This window comes from Podarcis melisellensis (genome assembly GCF_964234715.1).
Source record: "Podarcis melisellensis genome assembly, chromosome: 3".
NCBI lineage: Eukaryota > Metazoa > Chordata > Lepidosauria > Squamata > Lacertidae > Podarcis > Podarcis melisellensis.
This window is the reverse complement of record NC_138530.1, coordinates 61,402,990-61,421,698: the sequence shown is the minus strand read 5'-3', so window position 1 is coordinate 61,421,698 and position 18,709 is coordinate 61,402,990. Positions and strand designations below refer to the sequence as shown.

General features: G+C 39.7%; 1 protein-coding gene across 4 annotated transcripts in view; it reads right to left on the bottom strand.

The window, feature by feature from the left end:
- MAP7 (microtubule associated protein 7) overlaps positions 1-18,709 on the bottom strand; it is a 98,596-nt gene that overhangs the window by 38,158 nt on the left and 41,729 nt on the right. For all 4 annotated transcript variants that reach the window (XM_081907122.1, XM_081907121.1, XM_081907119.1 and 1 more), the window contains exons 2-3: positions 4,834-4,938; positions 2,713-2,790 (exon numbers count right to left, since the gene is read on the bottom strand). In XM_081907122.1, the coding sequence (XP_081763248.1) occupies positions 2,713-2,790; positions 4,834-4,938 (183 nt within the window). The remainder of the gene's footprint in view (positions 1-2,712; positions 2,791-4,833; positions 4,939-18,709) is intronic.

Below are 18,709 nucleotides of genomic sequence, written 5' to 3'. Positions count from 1 at the left end.
GTTTTATTTTTCCTTTTAATAAATCCTGTAAATAGTTATTCTGAGTCCAGCTGACTAGTCATTTCCACCGCAACTAGCTTCTTCGCTGTGCAGGAAAACTCTGCTACGTTTGGGCTAAAGCCATTAGAGCTATGCCTGACACTTCAAAGTTCCAAGAAAAAACACAGCTGTTTTGCAGAAATGTATGTCCAAATGCATGAGAAAGCATATGATTTACAGATTTGACAGGTAAACAGATAGATAATTTGTTTATCTGCTGTTAATTTTATACTGCTTATTTATCTGTACTCTCAAACCAGAGCAATTATGCTTTATGGTCTAAATATAATAGTGTGCAGGGTCTGATTAGAGTGTGAAATAACTGTATCTTTGCCTTCTACTCTTCTTTCTGAAATGCAAAAGAAACACCACCAGCAGGGTCAGCTGCAGGCAACTGTAATGTGCCATTATGATCTATTTAAAAATATGGCAAGTTGACAGACATCATACTGAGGAAGACATTTTTTCACAAAATTGAGAGTGGCAGCCACAGTGCTTTGCATTCACATAAGAAGAAAAACAACTTTTTCTCCTCCTCCTTTGAATGGTTGGCAGTTCAGATGCCTCTGGGTATAGCCAGAAGTTAAAATATGTTCAAACCTGCTTAACCCTCATGGTTCCTAGGCAAGGAACCTCAGAAATGGTGGATCTGTGAAATGACTGGGAATCTCCAGGATTTGTAGCACACTCACAAAACAACAATTCTCAAAAATTAATTAGTGGAAACTAACTTAGCTGATTAGTAGATATCAATTTACTCTCTCTTCTATATGGGGAGCTTCAACATAAGGGAACAGACTTCAAGATGGAGAAAACAGATAGAAATCTTTTTTCTCTCCCCTCATAAAACCAGAACTTGAGGTCATCCAATGGCAGGTGATACAAGACAAACAAAGGAAGTATGTCTTCACAATGTACACCATTAATTTATGAAATTTGCTACCACAAGGTATGGTGATGCCCACTAGCTTAGTTGGCTTTATAAAGGGAGTAGAAAAGTTCACAGAGGATAAGTCTACTAGCCATAACGGCTACAGTGGTACCTCAGGTTAAAAACTTAATTAGTTCTGGAGGTCTGTTCTTAACCTGAAACTGTTCTTAACCTGAAGCACCACTTTAGCTAATGGGGCCTCCTGCTGCTGCCGTGCCACCGCTGCACGATTTATGTTCTCATCCTGAAGCAAAGTTCTTAACCTGAGGTAATATTTCTGGGTTAGCGGAGTCTGTAACCTGAAGCGTATGTAACCCGAGGTACCACTGTACATGGAAATTCCAGATTCAGAGGTGAGATGCCACCAGACACCAGTTGTCAAAGAGCTGTTACAGGAAGAAGGGCTATTACCTTCATGTGCCACTTGTAGGCTTTGCTTGCCCGAGGCCTCTGATTGTCTACTGTGGGAATCAGAGCACTGGACTAGAGGGATCTTTCACCCTGATCCAACAGGATCTTTCTTATGGAACAGGGGCATTTCAGTTGTTGTTGGCTTACAGTCCCAACCAGCTTGCTCAATTATCAGTAATAATGGGAGCTGTAGTTATAAACATTTGGAGCTTACCATGTTGACTATCTTTATAATACCATTGCAATAAGAAGGTTCTGCATACATCATATTTTAGTTTGCTATGAAACCATGTCAAAAATAAAACCCACCAAAAATAAAACCCATGTCAAAAATAAAACGAAACAAGATGACTTTGATCCAGAGCTCCTGTAAGTAGAACTCTTTTCACAGGATACTCTCACCGGAAGGAGGAGGGAGAGAAAAACCTTCTGGAAAAGTATGGGAAATAGAATTGGGGGTTTGAAGGGAGTAAAATTGGTGAAAACCATCTTCCCTCCTTTCCTCCAGTGGGAGCCTTCAGTAGATCTCTGCCTCTTCCATAAAAGAAGCAGCATCTATGTTTTTGTGGGACACTGTGAGTTCAACCTTAGAACTTCAGAGAAGAAATACCCTTGCAGGAGGTGCAAAACTTCCTTTTCACATGTGAACAATGAGAAAATGTATGGCAACCAGTCTGTACACTTAGATAGTCTTTAGAGGTCATCCCATGACCTGAGGAGAGGTGGGCAGCAACTGGGCAAGACAGCCTTTTCTGCTGTGCCCTCTACAGGTGGAAGGCTCACATGGCTCTCCAATGTATATCCTATTGCTCTCCAATGTATATCCTATTGGTTATTTTGAAATGTCATGGATGGAGACTGACAATAGCGTTCAGAACCTGCAGTAGCTCCTGCCAGTTTGCACTTATTGTGTGAGTAGAACCAAGACACACACTTTTTCAGATTAATGACAATATGTACTTACCGTGCTAAGTAACACTACTTTATCCAATGTAGGCCTGACAACAAGACTTGGGTTGGCATGTTCTGTTCCACCACATGCTGAACTTTCTTGTATGAACACAAATCCCTCTCTGTACACAATATCATATGTGAGGAGGACATGTCTATGCTCCAGCACATGGACAACTTATGTGCTAGGACCACGTGTTGATCAGACCTCCGAGATCTAGTCATTAAATTCCATGAACTATTTTTAATGGCTAAAAGTACACATTTAATTATAGTCTTGTAACTCATGCTGTTTAACGTATAATATAGATGTCAAATGATAAGCATGTTATAACTGATGAGAATCACCAGCTAGAAAGAGTACATTGAGTATGACTCACCTAACAGCTTTTCCCGTTCTTCTCTCCGTTCTCGAGCAAGTCGCTGCCTTTCATCAACTTTCAGTACTGACGCAGGGTCTGTAAAATAGTAGAAGACTTTGAGATGTCATATTAGAAAAAGCAACATTCTAAAAGCAATTAACAAGCAACTGTAATGTTACCATTTAAGACCTTTCACATATCATCACTTTCACATATTTAATTGCTATGAACTTGGGATCTCTCTGTCTAAAGAAAAAAAGAACCACTTTGAATGGCATCCAATTAATTATTAAAATAACACTTAAGGCCCGGTTCCCAAAGAGGTGGTCAGCACTTCAGAAAGCAGGTAGGACTGGATGTTCCCATATAAAATTCCTTTCACATAGAAAACTATATATATATATATATATATATATATATATATATATATATATATATATATATATATAGTGTTTCTCTCTCTCTCTTATAGACGAGCAACTGTTCACATGAGCTCCACCCTTCAGTGTTAAGTGAAACTACTGAGACACTGAATTTCTACCTAAGTAAGAACTTAACAGGCCATTGGTTGGATCCAGAGAAACACCAGCGATGGAAGGGGTAGATGGAAGGTGCTTCTGTCCAGTTTTCAGGGTTATCTTCTCCATCTTTATTCCCCTATCCTGAAGCTCCACCTATTCAATAGGGTTTCCTGACCTTCATGTGAGGTTGCTTGGAGGCTTTGGGGGTGACTGGGGGTGAAGGGAGTCAGAAAGTCACCTTCCACACCCCTTCTTCCACTGCCATTTCTCAAGATCCAACCTCAAGTGTTAGATGTTCGGGGATTTACTTACTTACTTACTTACTAACTAAAAATCCTGGTCCAAAAAACTGCTCAAATTATATACCAACAGCCTGTATACACTGCAGCATTTACCAGAAAACACATGTTTTGTTCCATGAAAACCACATGTGAAAGCTTATGTTGTATACCACTGTGATCTCAAGAACAAAAGCTAACTCTTCAAACACAGTACTTCTCAGACCTCAAAGATGGTGGCATTATTTAACTAAGCAGACTTATTTTCCTCTGTTGTCACATGCCATAGATCTTGCCTTTATAACTTTTGTTTTAGGGGTACTGAATGAAAGGTTAATTACTTGGCAGAATGCCCAGGTGCCAGCAACTGTGTTATGGGTACAACTGACCAGCTGACGTCCTGTCACTCGATATATAAAATTTAAGATATGCAATAGGGGAATGAAACATTTCACAGGATTTGAGAGTCCTTTATTTCTCACAATTTATAATGAACTGCCTTTCAAATCTGAGCTGAAGAACAGGAGGCATTCAGACAGTTGTTAAAGTGATGTGTATATTCAAGAAAACAGAACTCTTTCCTGACTCATTTAACACTGTGCTTGCCAGAGGGTAGAAAAAAAGGGAATGTGCAGCTAGGACAATATATTCAGTAAAGCCTAGCAGTGTGTTTGTTCTCTGAATCCTGTAAAGTAAGCAAAAGAAAACTGGAGTGTGAGACTGAGCATATACAGAATTTCATTTCACCTGGTGCTTATGAAATACATTTACAATGCTCAGCACTGGAAGTGCAGAGACCCAAGAGCATCTGAGCACACTCACAAAGAGATTGGTCACGGTATGACTGACCCTAAGATGTATCGTTTAGCTTTGCAAAAGAATAGTTTGTCTGTACATACAGTACGCCGTTAAAGGGAACATCAATTTCCTGGGTTTCATGACTTTGCAAGAACTATTTCTATGTAAATGCATAGTATAATATACAAATACAGTATCGGTTTGCCTATGTTGTTTCAATGTTTCTTGTCTATATCTGAAAATACAGGTCCAATTGATGCATGATCGCTAACGTGCAGGTCCTTTTGGATCTGGAAAAGGGCAGAAAAGGGCAGGAATGGGAGGCAGAATGGGGGGGCACAGTTATACATGCTCTGCTAATACGTGTGGGGCCAGAAACGGAACCCCCCCACACACATGAAATGGTTGCCGTCTGTAATTAAAAGTTCAGTGATACCTGTGACTGAAAACATCTGTGAAAGAGGTGAAATACATTGTTAAAAGGGGTTTTAAAAATACATTTCTAGGCCAGTGAAAGAAATGAAAAGTTCACAAACTGATACCTGGCTTGGCTCCAGCACTGCTGGCATTCTGTCCTAAAGCGGCAGAGGTGGGGCGGCTGGATGGAGCAGCTTTTTTGTCCTGCACCACTTTGGAGTTTTCAGATACTAAAACAAAGAGAGGGAGAAAAGAATATCAGTTAATCAGACCACTACCACTGAGTCAAGCCAGCTTTGTTCTGTTCACACAAACCTTGCAATAGCCAAGGCAAAATTTACCACGCAGTGCAACTCTGCAGAGAAGGGGTTCAATGGGATTTCCATTGTCTAGGAATGCAGGGCCTTCTGCTCCTTCCATGGCTATTAGAAGTGGAGTGGATTGTGCAGAATGAGCAGTTACATCTATTTGTGCAGGCTGTAGAATTTGAGTTACATGAGCAAGTTTTATTTTAAATTCTATTACAGAATACACACAACCTGATAACCAAGTACATGCTGCCATTATGAAAGATGCAGTCCTTCTTTATTGCCTCTTGCCACCTCTTTTCTTCCTACATATTCTCCCTATTCAATCATCGCCCCCACTACATATGAAATACAAACCACTGCCATAAGAAATGGGTAGTAATTAAGACAACGATACCTGTACACACCAGATGGTCCAATACTAGAAGGGGGGCATCTCAAGAGCGAAGAGCCATAGCTCAGTGGGAAAGACTCCCACTCTGAAACACTAGAGAGCTACTGCCAGTCAGAGTTGACAATACTGAACTAGAAGGGCCATTGGTACAACTTGGTATAAAGCTCTCCCTATCTTCCAAAGAGAGAAGCTCTCTTCTATGAACCCTTCATAGTATTTGAAAAGGTTTTATTGTTTGTGGGAAGTTCAAGGTTAATCATTTCCTTAAAATTGGCAGAAAGCACCAAATGTTAAATTCAGAGACTAAGCTGCTGTATTTGAACATGGTCCAAAAACAAGTACTTCAAGAGAGAGTCAGCCAAATCAATGTGGGGGGAAAGGGTTCCCTGATGTAGTCTGAAAATGTTCTTACAAACATAAGCTACTTTTAAAAGAATCAATGAGTACAAACATTTATTATTACAAACAGGGCAATGATTTACACTTCCATCTGCTTAATTCCTTTTCCTGTGCCGATATATTTTTATCCATCAATTAACTCAGGCAGCTCCCAATTTTCACCGACAATACACAGCCATAGGAAAGCGTTCTTTGCCTATGCACTCTGTCCGCATAGGATCAGGTCCCTCAGCAGACCAGTCAACTTGGAAAGTGTTCTTGGAATGTGAGCAAGATTCAGAACCACTGCTTTAGATTAACAGCCCTGGAACTGTCCAGCAGGTGAGCTCCACTGCCTCCGCTGGAGCTGTTACTGAGTCCAACACACCTGTTGTTTCTGGTAGGTGCTTAATTTGCAGTCACCCCCCCCCCTTTTAAGGTAATGCAAATGGACGCTTTGTCACATGAGATTCCATGGGAACAAATATCTCATGGTCACTGCCAAACTTCTATTTACCGTATTTATTATTTGAAACTGTATTATCTTTGGCAGTTAAAAAACAACAACTAACCAATGACAATATAACTTAAAAAAAATAATAATGTTTGATTAAAGAGAAAACATGAGCAAGGCCACAAAATCAAATCAAACTAAACTAGAATTTTAAAAAGTTCTGGGAAGATATAAAGGTCCTCCTGTGGCGCTTAAAGGTAAAAAATGTGAAACTCCCAAGCACCCCACCCCCGACTAGGAACCAGTGGCGTAGCATGGGTTGTCAGCACCCAGGGCAAGGCAAGTAATTTGCGCCCCCTAACCCGTGGATTTGCGCCCCCTAACCCGTGGATTTGCGCCCCCTAACCCTAACCCCCAGATGTTGCGCCCGGTGCGGCCGGCCCCCCCCTGCACCCCCCACGCTACGCCACTGCTAGGAACCACAACTGAGAAGGTCCTGTCAGCAGACACCACCCACAGGAGCACCTAGAGAAGAGTCTTTGTAGGTGATCTTAACACATATGTTTCATGAACTAAGAGTCAGACTCCTCATCAGGTGACAGAGGCTGAAAGGAAGAGCATGCAGGGCCATCCCCAGAGGCACTGGTAACAGATGAACCTGGGGTAGGCAGTGGTCTCTTCCCAGCCCAAGAATGTGACACTGCTATCTTCTCTAGAAGACCCTAAAGCCTCTCTAGAAGACCCTAGAATACCTAACCCTGCCTTGCTCTGTTGCAATAGGAGTTTTGTAGAAAAAGGTTCAGTCCTTTTAAGTGCAGCAGCATCCTGCAGCACAGGTGGCGCTAACAGTTATGTTGTACCTGGTGCTACTGCTGGAGAAGGGCTCAATTTTAGCTTGCTCTGTGTTTCCCAGAGCTCTAGCCAGAACCCTGTGGCCCACCTCGCCTTGTATCCAGTCTGAACATCATCTTGTCCTACACCCAGTTGAGTCCGGCCATGCTGCAGTGAGAAGGACAGTGAGCAGGTTTACATGGAGCAGCCATTGTTATACTGAAGACAGGATCCTGAGCAACAGATGCAAATCGAATGGGGAGAGAAAGAGGCGAGATGAGCTATTCTAGAATATTTGTACTTTCTATTATATGGTTTCATCCCTTCTTTTCTTGTGTTTTAAACCAACCTAAATAATAAGTTTAAGGCTGTAAACCAGTAACAGAGCTTTAACTATGGGAATTACTGTACCATGTTTCATGCCTATCTGCTTTAAAAGTAAAGAAGTAAATAGTTTTAGTGGTCTGTTACGAAAGACCCATTTGCATGTGCAAAGATTCAGAATAAATTGTCTTCTGATCGTTTACAGCTATATAATTCCTGGGGTAGAGATTCTTTGCATCAAATTTTCTAGGGACATGAATCCCTGTGTTCTTCCATAAAATCATGCATTTTGTTATGTAACCAGGAGACATGCTGTTGGTTTCAAAGCCTTGATTTAAGTTACAGAAATGTAAATCTGTAGTAAAATGAAACACCATAGGCCTCATACAGTATGGAAAAAACAAAAATTCAGCAATATTTTATTAAATAAGTTAGAAATAAGCTTTAGGCGTGAGTTTCACTAAGTATTCTTATGACATTCTATACTCACTGAATATACCAAAAGGTTTATTTCCAATACTCCATGCATGAAATTTTAATGACACTGCTCTGGAGACAAAGCCAGCAATATTAAGGGAATATTAAGGGAATAGTTCATATTACTGCTACATATGATGAGGGACTTTGCTTATATCAACACAGAAGAAGGTAGTCCAGACAGACAAACATAGTTTAATGAAATCGGGAAAGGCAAGACTATTGCTCACAGCATGGTATCATCAATGGTTATTGACCTGAAAACTCATCTAAAATTAGTTCAATTATTATCATATAAATATATTCTATACTTTATCATACAACCTCATACATCTCACTCAGCAATCTCTAGGCTATTAAGAATTGCACCACAATAAATACTTCAGTCTTTAAAATTGCCAAAGGATTTCTTGTTGATTTTGCTATCAAAAATGAACATGGCTGCACTTCTGGAACATATATTGTGTCAGAAAACACTGTCAAAAATTCAAAGAAAAATACACAGGCTGTCTTTACACATCACAGTAAACCATAGTTAACAGCTTGCCATGAACACAGAGATGGCTCCCACTTTACTCCTCCCTTAGAAGTAACAAGAAACCACAATGCTTGGCTTACAGTTGCATCCAAACCTGGGATTGTGGATTGTTCATGCAAACTATAATTTAGTATCAAGATCTGAGTGAAGCAAACAACAAATTCTGCTTTCTATGTAACACTAAGCCAGGCTTGTGGTTTGTCGCTCCCTCTAATGCTAGTGTAGGAGCAAAGGAGAAACGATTTCCATGTTCGTAGTAAACCATTAACTATGGTTTATTGTGACATGCAAACAACACCATATTGTTCACAATCACACAGTCATTGTTTAAAATTAGATTTTGAATGGTGTCTTGTTAGGAAGCCATTAACTTAAGCAGAGGAATGAAAGAAGATGGACCAAAAAAAAAACCCAAAACAAAACAGTGTGGGTGCAAGATGCTCATGCAGATCCTGCTTCATTAAGTTTATGTGGCCTTAAACAGCTGGTAAAGAATGTGTCAAATATTCAAAATGAATGTGTCAAATATTCAAAAACTGGTAAAGAATGAAAAAGAAAAAGAAAGAAAGAAAAAGCTGGTAAAGAATGTGTCAAATATTCAAAAACAAACTGGGTAGGGTGGACCCACCATCCCAGCTTCCCAGCAGGTGGGTCACTGTTGCTTGCCAGGAAGGATGCAAGGGTGAGGTGGCAGGAAGATCAGTGTGGGGCAAATGAACTGGTGAAAGTCTCTGCTGCCTTGCCACTCTCCTCTCCTTCCCAGTAACCAACAGTGACCCACCTGTTGAGAAGCTGGTGCTATGTCTCCACTCCACCTGGCAACCAACTTCTGACAAAAAAAACACACACCACAATATAAGCCACAGTTGTGAACTGGGAAGCAATTCTTCCTAGGAATCCATTCAGAACAAATAAAACGATTGGTTCCACACTCAATCCCCTTAAGCACCTCTGAGCTCTTTCTTCAATCATCTAAATATAGAATTCAAACACAGAACCTCTACAGCCTCTAATATTTCCACCAAAGTCTTTCTCTGTGGCTAAGATTCTTCTAGTAATGTTTACTCAGAAGCACATTCTGTTCAGCCAATGTTTGAACTTAAAAAGCTTTCTGCATATAGTTTCCAGCCTATTTTATCAATTCCCGTTGGATGTGGCTAAGGGAATTTCCCCACTGTTTTTTGTTTAAATTTTGATTTAGGATAATACGGCTGTTTCACTATATAAAAATGAAAATAAAAAAGGAATGGAAAGCAGAGACACCACTTTGGAGGAGAAACTGATAACCAGGGGCAAATAACACTACAGCACAATCCTAAAATAGGTTATCTGAGGAGTGATATACAGGATATTCATTAATGCTCCCTGAGCCACAGTCAACAGGATGGGGAAGAAAGGGCAGAGCCAGCAAGGAGGAGACTTTTAATTAATAGCCCTGAAAGATGTTTGTCTTTCAACATTTGACAGGCTTGGACTAAAATTGCATTTTAACTTTTTTTAAAAAAAATGACACAAATCAACAGGTCCATGAAAAGATGGGAGGACAATTAAGACAGAAAACACAACACTGGGATGTAATGATTTATCAATGACACAATCTGGGTTGTCCACAAAAAAGTGAGTAACCAAGGCTGGCAATATCAAAGGGGAAGCTAGTGCAGAAGCAACCTGATTCCTCCTAGCTAGCGGTCTGCATACGTGTGTGTGACTTAGGCTGTGCAACACAAATGACTATGTAGGCAGTCATGATGACTCTGTCTTCAGATTCTATCCTAAGTCACAGCAAGTACACCTAGGGAGAGAGTTCCATAGGAGCAGTTCAAAGGAGAGGAAAGAAGAGCCATCTGCCTGAGCTCAGTGGGGGTGACCTCAGAATTTGATTGAACTGGACTGGAAATTAACTGGGAGCCCACTGAATGTCTTTTAACATTCAGTTAAAGAAGACAGTAGCGGTTAACAATCTGGCCCATGGACTCTGAACCAGTTGTAGTTTCTGGGCCCTTTCAAAAGGCAAGACCACATGCAAACACTTCTTGCCTTTCACTAGCATGGATGTTACAACACAGATTAAAGTACTCTCCAAAACGCACTGCAGCTGTCATAGCAACTGAACTGACATTGATGAAAGTCACTATAAGTTATCGAAAACACTAGGGCATCCATCAGCAACGCTGGATCTAAAAACATCTGTAAACTAAACCTGATTCTTAAGATGGTACAATTTCAGGTTTTTCTCCTCTGGAATCAAGGAAAATTTCAGTGAATTGTTATTGTTGCAGCCTTATGCTTCAGTCAGGAATGAAGGCTGTGTCATTGTCAAACTGAAGTTGCCCTCCTGGGCTGAAAAGCATCTTTTCTAGCTTCCCTAAGCAGTTTTAACGCCAGCCAATATTCAGTTCTGCAATGAAAGTTTTGTTAGCTGCTCCTGCGCCTGCCAGCTCACACTCATCTGATCCTAAATTTTATGACCCATGTTCCTTGTGACATGCCTCCTGCCCCAAGAAAAATTTAGAAAGCCCTGAAATCTCATAGAAGAGACTGAATAAATGGCTGCCCACATCACAGAGCAGGGGGGCAGGAGCTAGAAGATGATGCAAGTATAGAAGATGGAAGTTCAAAAAAGGGTAAGAAATGCCCAATTAGACTGTTCTTCAGAAGCACTGGTACATTAAAAATGAAGGCACATATACTAATTTTAAATGCAAAGCAATGAATAAACATGCCAGATGTGTGAACCAAACTCATCTAAAAAATAAGAGTTGTATTTTAGAACAAGCCCTGGAAGCACATAGAAAACCTACGAAATCACCTTGTCCCCATATGTGACCACCCAACCACTTCAGTCAGCAGAATTGGCACAATTACAGGTGCTACATAATGTCTGTTCCCGGTAATGCAAATACAAGTTCCAAGGCTGAGGTCCAAGGCTGCCTTTGTTTTAGTCAGTGGAACAGTTTTCTGCTTGTACAAGGCAAGGAATCCAATTTTTGCCAGCCCCATCTACATACTACATCTGCGTCATACTTTATGCTGTTCTGAAAAGTCTCCCAGGAGATTTCCAGAGGCTACAAGAGCACAAGTGAAAATCAGGTATCCGTCTTGTATGAGAGGTTCATGGTCACAACTGAATACAATCCAAGGCACTGGCAACTCCATGCACTTGTAGTACTAGTGACATGCAAAAGCAAAAAAACACTGCCATTTTAAAGAAATTATATTTAATTTTTAAATTCTGCTAAAAACACTTCAGTTTCTGTTTATCAAATCTGCATACTTTTATCATAAAAAATAAACCCTGATCATTGGAGTTCTAATTCTGGCCCTCCTTATCTATAACTGTTTCATCTACATCTATAACAGTAATTCTATAAAAATGAAGCTTTATGTTGTTCCAACACTGGCCTTCATGTTTGTAATATCCTCACAATGCTTTCTAGTTCAAGGATAGGTTAAAACAGCACAGAACCCACATCTACTTGCAAGGACATGGTAAGGAATTGTTTTCAGGCTGCTTTAATTTATAGAAATCGTGCTGCTTTTATTAAATCAACCTTGGTTTTGAAATGAACTGTTTTATGAGTTTGCCTTTGGGTACTGCAGCTAAGAAAACAACATTCTTTGAAACACAATGTTTAATTTATATACAGTGCAAGCAGCTACAATCCTAGGGAACAGTAAGTAAAAAATGTGTTTGAGGCAGAAGACCTGAGCAATTGCAAAACACCTTCATTCATAACAAACCTCTCCTCCCTGCATACAGCTGTGTCATCCTATGTTTCACCTGGCTTAATTCATGTTATGACAATCTAACAAAATATTTCAGCAATGTCCTGATTTAGTCAATCCTGGTACAGGGAGTGACAAGGTAATTCATCTGCTATATCAACATGATGATGTGAGTGTCACAGCATATTAAAATCTGGCACCAGACGCAGATATTTGCAGCAACAAGTCTCAAATGAACATTATTCAGTGGCGGTAGCAGCAGGTTACAGCCAAACAGAATGGAAAACAGAAAAAATCTGTGTCCCTAGTATTTTTTGAGACCAGCTCAGAGTGAAGACACAAGATAGTAGCAAGAAATCTCACCATATGCACTACATTAAAATGAATTGTTTCCCTTAAAAGTTTGAAAGATACACCCTTCTCTTTTTTAAAAAAAGTATCATTTATACTCCAAAAGGAGTTCATATTCTGTTATGATAGAAGGACTGTGAAGACACATTAAAAACATCTGCATTTCTGTTTTAAGAATCAAAGAGACACAAAACAATTTATAAGCAATACAACTGCATCAAAAATAAACAAATCCATATTAAAAGCAGACCTTAATACAACAGAAAACAGCACATCAGTATAATGAATTAAGCTGAAATCCATCCCTGTATTGGAGGAATGAGAGGCACAGAAAAACAAGGGCTTTAAAATCATAATTTAATTGTTTTGCGTCTATAAGAGATGGTATAAAATTAATAAATGGTATCTCCTGTCCCTTCAGGTCAATTGCATTAATACTGCGCGCTCTCTCTCTCTCTCTCTCTCTCTCTCTCTCTCTCTCTCACACACACACACACACACACACACACACACACACACACACACAGAGTCAGTATCAAATACTGCTCTGGCTAAACACTTCCCATAATAATGAAGATCATGGCATCCACACCACACTTTCCTGATTGCCACACTGCAGTACATTAAGATGAAACATTTTGATCTACATCTTTTTGCTCTAAGCCATTGGGTCTCAATCCTACACAGATCCATGGGCAAATAAATATCATTAAAAAAAAAACCCAATGGTATTTGCTTACAGTTGTATATGTTTTGAGGCACATATCAATTTAAACCAGTACTCAGAATGGACGGGATGGATTTAATTCTTGTTAACCTGAAAATAATAATGGATTAAATGCAGACTTGTGTCTAGCAGAGTTCTATCTGTGCAAGAGGAAAGGGTTAGGAAGTGACTTTCATCCATTCCTCTTCTCCTGTGCAGTCTCCAGCCCTGTGCCTTCTGAAAAACTACTGGGGGGGGGGGCTGGCAAACTGCCTGGAACAGCCTGGAAGGTGGTGCTGAGAGAAGCAGGATTTGTGAAAACTGCTCTCCCTCCCTCCTCCCACATAGAACCTTTCCTGGATCATAGCACTTTCTATGGAGAGGAAAAAAAGGAATTCTTCCATCACAGAGGAAAAAGCCTGCCCCCAACCACAAAAATAATCAACTTACATGCAGCATATTATTTGAAGCCTAACACACATTAGTTCAGTAATTTTAGCAACAATCGACAGGATTGCTAACAGGCAATTATTATAATCCTTGGATAAAGGAAGGAGGTGCACCAACGCCACAAGGGAAAAAACAAATCACATGTTTGGGTACTGAGGCAAAGAATGGGTGAAATAGATTTAGAGAACAAAACTCCATCTAAAGTATTAAACTTCTGGAGGCCATTTTGTATATTGCGCCCAACGAGAAACCATGGTAAGCAGCATAGATGGAAACTGCAGTCTGTTACAGTCCCCTGCGGCAGAAAGGGTGGGTGGATAGACCATTTTCTGGCTAGGCTTTACTGAGGCAGAGACTTCAGCAAGCCACTATTGTCTCAGCTCTGCTTCAAATATTCACCAAGAAATGAAATAGTACAGTAGACGACAGAGGTGTGACCATTAAGGTAACTTGCTGGCTGTGGTGCAAATATGGCAGGGAGAGAGCAGTTGGCTTTCCTCTCCAACAGTATTGCTGCTCTGGTTCTTGATAAATGCATTAATCAGGGCCTGAGGCTTATAACCAATATGGGAACTGAGCTGGGAACTATTTCACTCTTGTGGTATTTGAGAGAGGAGGAGGAATATGCTCTCCAAGTTTCTAAAGCAGGGATGGGAAATTTGTGGCCACCCAGATGTTGTTGGACTACAACAAGGAAAGAAAGAAGGAAAGAAAGAAAGAAAAGACTGAGTGAAATGTAAAATACTGAACACATTTGTATGCAACAAAAAGCCAAAAAACAAGGCAAGTAAATAGCTCCTTTATCACTGCTTCGCTTGTCCATACTGCTTTTAACAATACTGCACTCTAAAAGCTTTTAAGAAATGAAAGCTGCATTCTGCCTTTCTGGAAAACAGCTCATCTTACACAGCTCTCCTTTTTTAAAAGCTATGTGTCCAACAATTTGATATGCTGTGCTGAAGATTAATGTATATAAAATTAACATCTATCGAAAGAAGTAGAGTCAGCAGGACTATAGAGATGGCTACTGTTCAAGATCCGCCAATTTGGACTCTCTAGACAGTAGGTTGATAAAATTACCGCTGACTGTTCTTCCCCTTCTGCTATCAGATCTAATGCTTCCTTGGTAATATTTGTTCTGGTAAGCTTCACCTAAGTATTACTGTCGGGAAATTTTCCTGCCTATGTTTAAATCAAGTCTAGGAAGGAACCGAGGAAGCTGCTTTATAGTTGAGTCAGACTATCTAGCTCAGCATAGCACACACAAGGGACCGCCAACTTTGGGGAGGGGCATGGGCACACCAGAGAAGTGGGAGGAGTCATCCCTTAGGCACGAGGGAAAGCCTCTGTTGGCCCTAGAGGATGTGCACATTGGACAACAGCATTAAAGTATAAATTGTACTATTATTATGAGTCTTTTCAGTTTATATGGATGTTTAAGAGGATCTCTTATCTAATAATTATCTGTGCTGCTCTGAAATGAAATTCATTTTACTGTATTTTTTCCTATATGACTTTCATTTGTGAAACTTTGAGGATGCTGAATACCTCTTAGAGATTTTATTTGAAATGTGAGGCAGCATATAATTTCCCTATATAAATTTTGTTCATCTCTGTGAAAAGAGGAAAAAAACAAAGCATGTCCATTCATGTTCACTCAGTAAGTCCCACTGAGTTCAACTTCACTTACTCTAAGGTAACCAACTACAGGATTATAGAGTAAATTGTCACAATACTTTGGCTGCAATCTATACACATTTACCTGGACGCAAGTCCCATTGAAAGAAATGAGGTTTACTTTTGAGTAGATAATCCTAAGACTGTAGTATTAAAGGATGACAAATCTGTCATGGCAGAAGTTTTCATAAACATGAGTCCATCAATTTGAAAAATTGAATTATTTTCATTATGTATTGGAATGATAAATACTGTGATGAAGTGAATTTATATGCTATGCTGACAATATTGTAATATTTTTAATATTTAATCATGTATTTAAAGAGAGAAATAGAGAGAGAGACTGGAATTTAGAATTGGAATCAGAATCTTCATTACCAGAACAATTTTTGATCTGAAATCATTAAGTACAGAAAGCACAAGATAGAAGAACATTTCAACCAGCCCCTCCTTTAATTAGAAATGATGTTCTGCAGCCAACATGTGGTTTTTTGGCCGGGCTGAACTCTGCTTCGTACCAAAGGCTCAACTAAAACTGAGGCTGTAACTGCCCATAGTCTGTGATGAGCTCCGTTTGCGTGATACTGCTCTTGTTCTTTACAAAAGTTAAGAGGAGCTATGCCCCTTAAGATGCTTTGGATGAGCATTGAACATGGCAGGAAATGGCAGAAATGCTACAGCACAAAAGATGCAGGAGAGAGAAAGCCATGTTGAATCAGTTACATAGAGAATGGAAACACATATCGTTACTTGACCAGTCTCAAGTGATTTTCTTCTCTGTCAGAAAACAGACCGCTATTCAGGGCACAACATCACATAGAGAATGAGCTAAATGCAGCTGCTACCAGCAAACCATAACTTTAACCATAGGAACATAATAGAGTGTCAGGGCAGCAGTCTATATAGTTCAGTATTGTCTACACTGACTGGCAGTGGATCTCCTGGGTTTCAAATGGGTCTCAGACCTACCTAGAGATGCTGGGGGTTGAATCTAGGACCTTCTGCATGTAAAACATATGCTTTACCACTGAGTTATGACCAAAGAAAAACAACACTATAGTGCATACGAACTTGGGCTCTTGTAAGGATTTAAGATTAAATTTCTCAAATATACCTTCTGCTTCAGTTGCACAAAATACTACCGGAAAGTCAAGAGTCTCTCTAATTTGGGAACTATGTGTGAAAACGTTTCCGTTAGACAAACACATTCTTACTAAGATGAGCCTAATTTGCAAAATAAAGGTTGGCTGTTTATAGTGGGAATTGGGGTATCTGATGTATTTGACCATTTTTAAAAAAACTGTCAAAGAACTAGAATTGCATGCCTACGCTATAAAAATTAAACTGTCTCTAAAGCATCATGGCTCCTCTCAGTAACCTGGGAGATGAAGTTTGTGAGAAACTGCTGTGATGTCTAGGAGGCTTCTTCCCCTCTACAAACCCAAAGACAGGTTTGCAATGAGCTTCATCAAGGTGTTTTAGTGTATATAAACAAACATTTATCTTGGCATGAAATTTTTGTCCCAAACACTTTTTATTAAGGAATATGTTTATTTTGATAAGACTTATTTGAAACATGGTGGCAATCATACCAAGCTGGGCAGCTCTTTTTGTGTTTTCAGGGGTGGTCAAAGTAGTGCTTTCCAGATGTTGGACCATGGCTGGCCCAAGACATTTTGCTGCCTAAGGCATAACAGAATCTTCCTCCCACTTGAGGTGACTGGAGGTGGTAACCCCAGCATGGTGGAGGCAGCAGGGGAGAGAAAAAGGGGGCTGGAGAGGAGTAGGAAGTGGCAGTGGTGGCCCTGCTCTTGCTAGATGTTAGTTGAAGGTGACAAGTGCAGGAAGCACTGAATGGTGCACTTCTAGAGGCCCAGATTTGCAGCTTCTCCCAGCTGTCCCTAGCCTGCCTGCCGCGTGTAGCAACTGCCTCATGGAGGCTAATGGGCCTGTGTTGGACTTCAACTCCAGTCAGCTCAGCCATGAAGGGAGTTGTAAACTACAACACCTGGAGGACACAACATTGGTTACCTCCCTGCTTTAATTGTCATTGGGGATTTGTGTCCCTCCCCTTCTAGATTTGGAAAAAATATTTTAAACTGCTGGATACCAGCTGTATACAGAGTAAGGATGAAAAGATACCATTTAAAATCCACAATGTAAATCTCTGATTTCTTATGTGTCTTGGGATTTCTCCAGCCTTGGTAAAGGCCTAAAACCACAAACAGTCTAAAAAAAAGTGGGGGGGGGGGCTGAATTAATGTGCTCAAAATACGTAAAGCTTTATGTACAGCTATATATTCCAAGCATGAATTATTTCACAAAATGTAGAATGTTTCAGCATTACAGGCAGTGCATTTATGTCTTTTTGATTTATTTTTAAAATAGCATATGGATAGTAGATCGTAGATTATAAGAATGATCAATAACTTTAGTTACAAAAGCATTATTGCTGGTTTCTATTCCTTCATTACGTACCCCAAAAGGAGAATAATCCTTTTCTATACAAATGAAAGAAATCTGTCATTTTATGCTACTATAAACAAAAATTAGAATAAATATTGGAACAGTCTGTTTTAAAACAAGCATAGTATGACTTTCAAATTCCTGCAATGCTTTCAACTCTCAAGCCTAAGAAAATATTTTGCTGGGGGGAGAAGATCATGCTAAATGTTATATCATCAGTATCATTGTTGGCAGTTCAACAAAGGAACTGTTTCTTGCTTCTTGATACCATACCTGATTTAAACTGCAACAATTTGCCAGTAGCACTTTGTTATATTGGCACTATGTTAAGAAACCTGAAGTCTCAGTAGGACAGTCTAAGGGTGCATTCAGACTTGAAGAATATTGTATTAGTTACAATGCATTAGTTACAGTGCAATTAGTTACAATTAATTACCATGCTTGTTTAGAAACATGGCCAAATAGTTAAGTCCATTTAGTAGACAAAATTCATAATGGCAGTGTTTTGTTTATTAAGGTTAACCAAAATCTCACATAATGAATATTGTTTCGTCCATGGCGTCTTACCTGAATGACACTTGCCATGAAATAGGGCAACATAGAATATTTTAAATCCCATAATTGCAGCAAAAGCCACCAGTTATCACCTTTGTGTTTTCCTTTCAAGTTAGCAAATAGAAGAGGGACAGGGTTGTTTTTTTGTTTTGTTTTTAAAGCAGCCCATCAGCTAACTGTATTTTACTAAACAATGTCATGCTTTGAAATATGGGGCACGCCAATGAAACTTACTGTCTCCTAGCAGTTGATCAGGTTTGGAGTCTTCCATCCATCTGTCACTTTTTATAGCAAGCATTTTAAAAACATTCATATTATATTCTTCCCCCTGCTGTCCCTTCTTTTGGTTGTCATTTTCAAAGAGCC